We start from the raw sequence: 1,756 nt of genomic DNA on the forward strand, positions 1-1,756 counted from the left end.
CCACCCCCCCCCATCCCAGTCCCCACCCTCCCCTCCTGTCTCCCCTCCACCCACCCACCTATCCCCTCCATCCTCTCCTCCCCTCCCCTCCTCCCCATCACCATCACCACCACCTGTCCCCAAGCTCCCCTCCCGTCTTTCCCTCCCTTCCCGTTCCCCCTCCACCCACCCACATGTCCACCACTCCCCTCCTGCCTGTCCCCTCTCCATCCAAATCGTCTCTCCCTCTCCTAACCTGTCTCCAGTAGTTCGGATTCTTTTCAAACGGCGTCAATATCACGTCATACACATCCTCCAGGGCCGCCAGGTGTTTGCGCCATTTCATGAACTCCTAAAGCAAGCAAGCAGTGACGGTGGGCGGGTGGCAGGATTCTTACATCATGCTCGGCTCTGTCCAGCATGGCCTTGCTCGTGATTGCTCTCTGCGATCTCCCCATGAGCTCTGATAGCAGATAGACAGCAGGAACGCACCCAGTCGGGCCTCGTCGGGATCGGCAACTCAGTCAACTCGGGAGGCAGTGGCGGTTTCCTGTTCCCGTCGATGACCTGCGAGTCGTCGTCAGCAGATGCCTCGGGGAAGGGAGTATCATTTCCTTCCCGTTCATGATCAGTTTCGTCTGCCCGCTCGCTGTCAAAGAGTCGGACATCGAGAGGATCCTAGCCACATCGTCCTGCGATGAGAGTCAGAGGAGTCAAACTCCGCAGCACGTCGCTGCAGGGAGGGCCTCACCTCGTCGTCAACGACAGACTTCCTTTCGTTGTATATGCCGTCATCCCATCCCTTGTCCTCCTGGGCCTGACGCGCCGCCCTGATCTTGCTCCTGGTCAAGCTGCTCACGATCGACGAGTGCGCGAAAGATTTCCGGGGAACTTGACCGTTTCTACGGAAATGGTTCAACCCTCCACTTCGAACATCGCTCAAGGACGAGAAGAAGATCAGGAGCAAGAACAAGGAGCTCCGCGCAGGCATCTCAAGCTGCACACAGCTTCACAGCATTCGCTCAGTTTAGTAAATTGCAACTTGAATTATCGACATCTTGGGTAACTGCCGTTAACGGACCCCCCCGCGTCAAACGAACATGGTCTGGCTGATATCGCTCTGCACGTGACCACGATTGGGAGGATTGTCATCCCGGAAGGAGGGAGGGTTTCGCTCAAAGTTCTTCTCAAGCACCTGCTACAGCATGAATCCCACTCCTCCTCCTCCTCCTCCTCCTCCTCCTCCTCCTCCTCCTCCTCCTCCTCCTCCTCCTCCTCCTCCTCCTCCTCCTCCTCCCTGCTTCTCCTTCTTCTGCTCCTCCCTTCCTATCACCTTGCCAACTTTGTCCTCCCTCGATTCGTCCCCCTCCTCAACCGCCACCATCTCCTTCTTTCCTCCCCCTCCATCCTCCGTCCTCCTGCTCCGATCTTGCTGCAGTTTCCTCCCTGACTCCGCCTCCTCACCAGGCGTCCAGGAGGCTCAGTGGCCTGATCCGCCGCCTCGTCGACGCCTCTATCGCCTACAGGGAGTGGCGATTCCAGCAACCCCAGCAGGAGGAGGACGTCCTTCCTGTTCGTGCCCAGCTACCTTCCCAGCTGAGAGCTGACCTGGTGGCGGGCAGGAGGCCTCTAGAGCATCGCCGCGCGCCTGGGTCCAGGCGTTGTACCCCCAGGGGTCTACCCAGCAGTTCTCCAGCTTGCTGGAGGGAAGACGGGGGTGGTGGTGGGGAGGCTGCCGCTGCTGAACCAGCTGAAGTCCAGCAGGGGCACTCGTTCG

General features: G+C 59.5%; 1 protein-coding gene across 1 annotated transcript; it reads right to left on the reverse strand.

The window, feature by feature from the left end:
* Positions 1–103: 103 nt before the first annotated feature.
* GUITHDRAFT_106255 (hypothetical protein) lies at positions 104–970 on the reverse strand (the record flags this gene model as incomplete). The annotated part of the gene is made up of 4 exons (XM_005835103.1): positions 104–331; positions 378–422; positions 472–546; positions 731–970. 4 exons carry the CDS (start codon positions 968–970, stop codon positions 104–106), a joined length of 588 nt encoding a protein of 195 aa, XP_005835160.1.
* Positions 971–1,756: the final 786 nt, after the last annotated feature.

This window comes from Guillardia theta, assembly GCF_000315625.1.
Source record: "Guillardia theta CCMP2712 unplaced genomic scaffold GUITHscaffold_23, whole genome shotgun sequence".
Lineage (NCBI taxonomy): Eukaryota > Cryptophyceae > Pyrenomonadales > Geminigeraceae > Guillardia > Guillardia theta.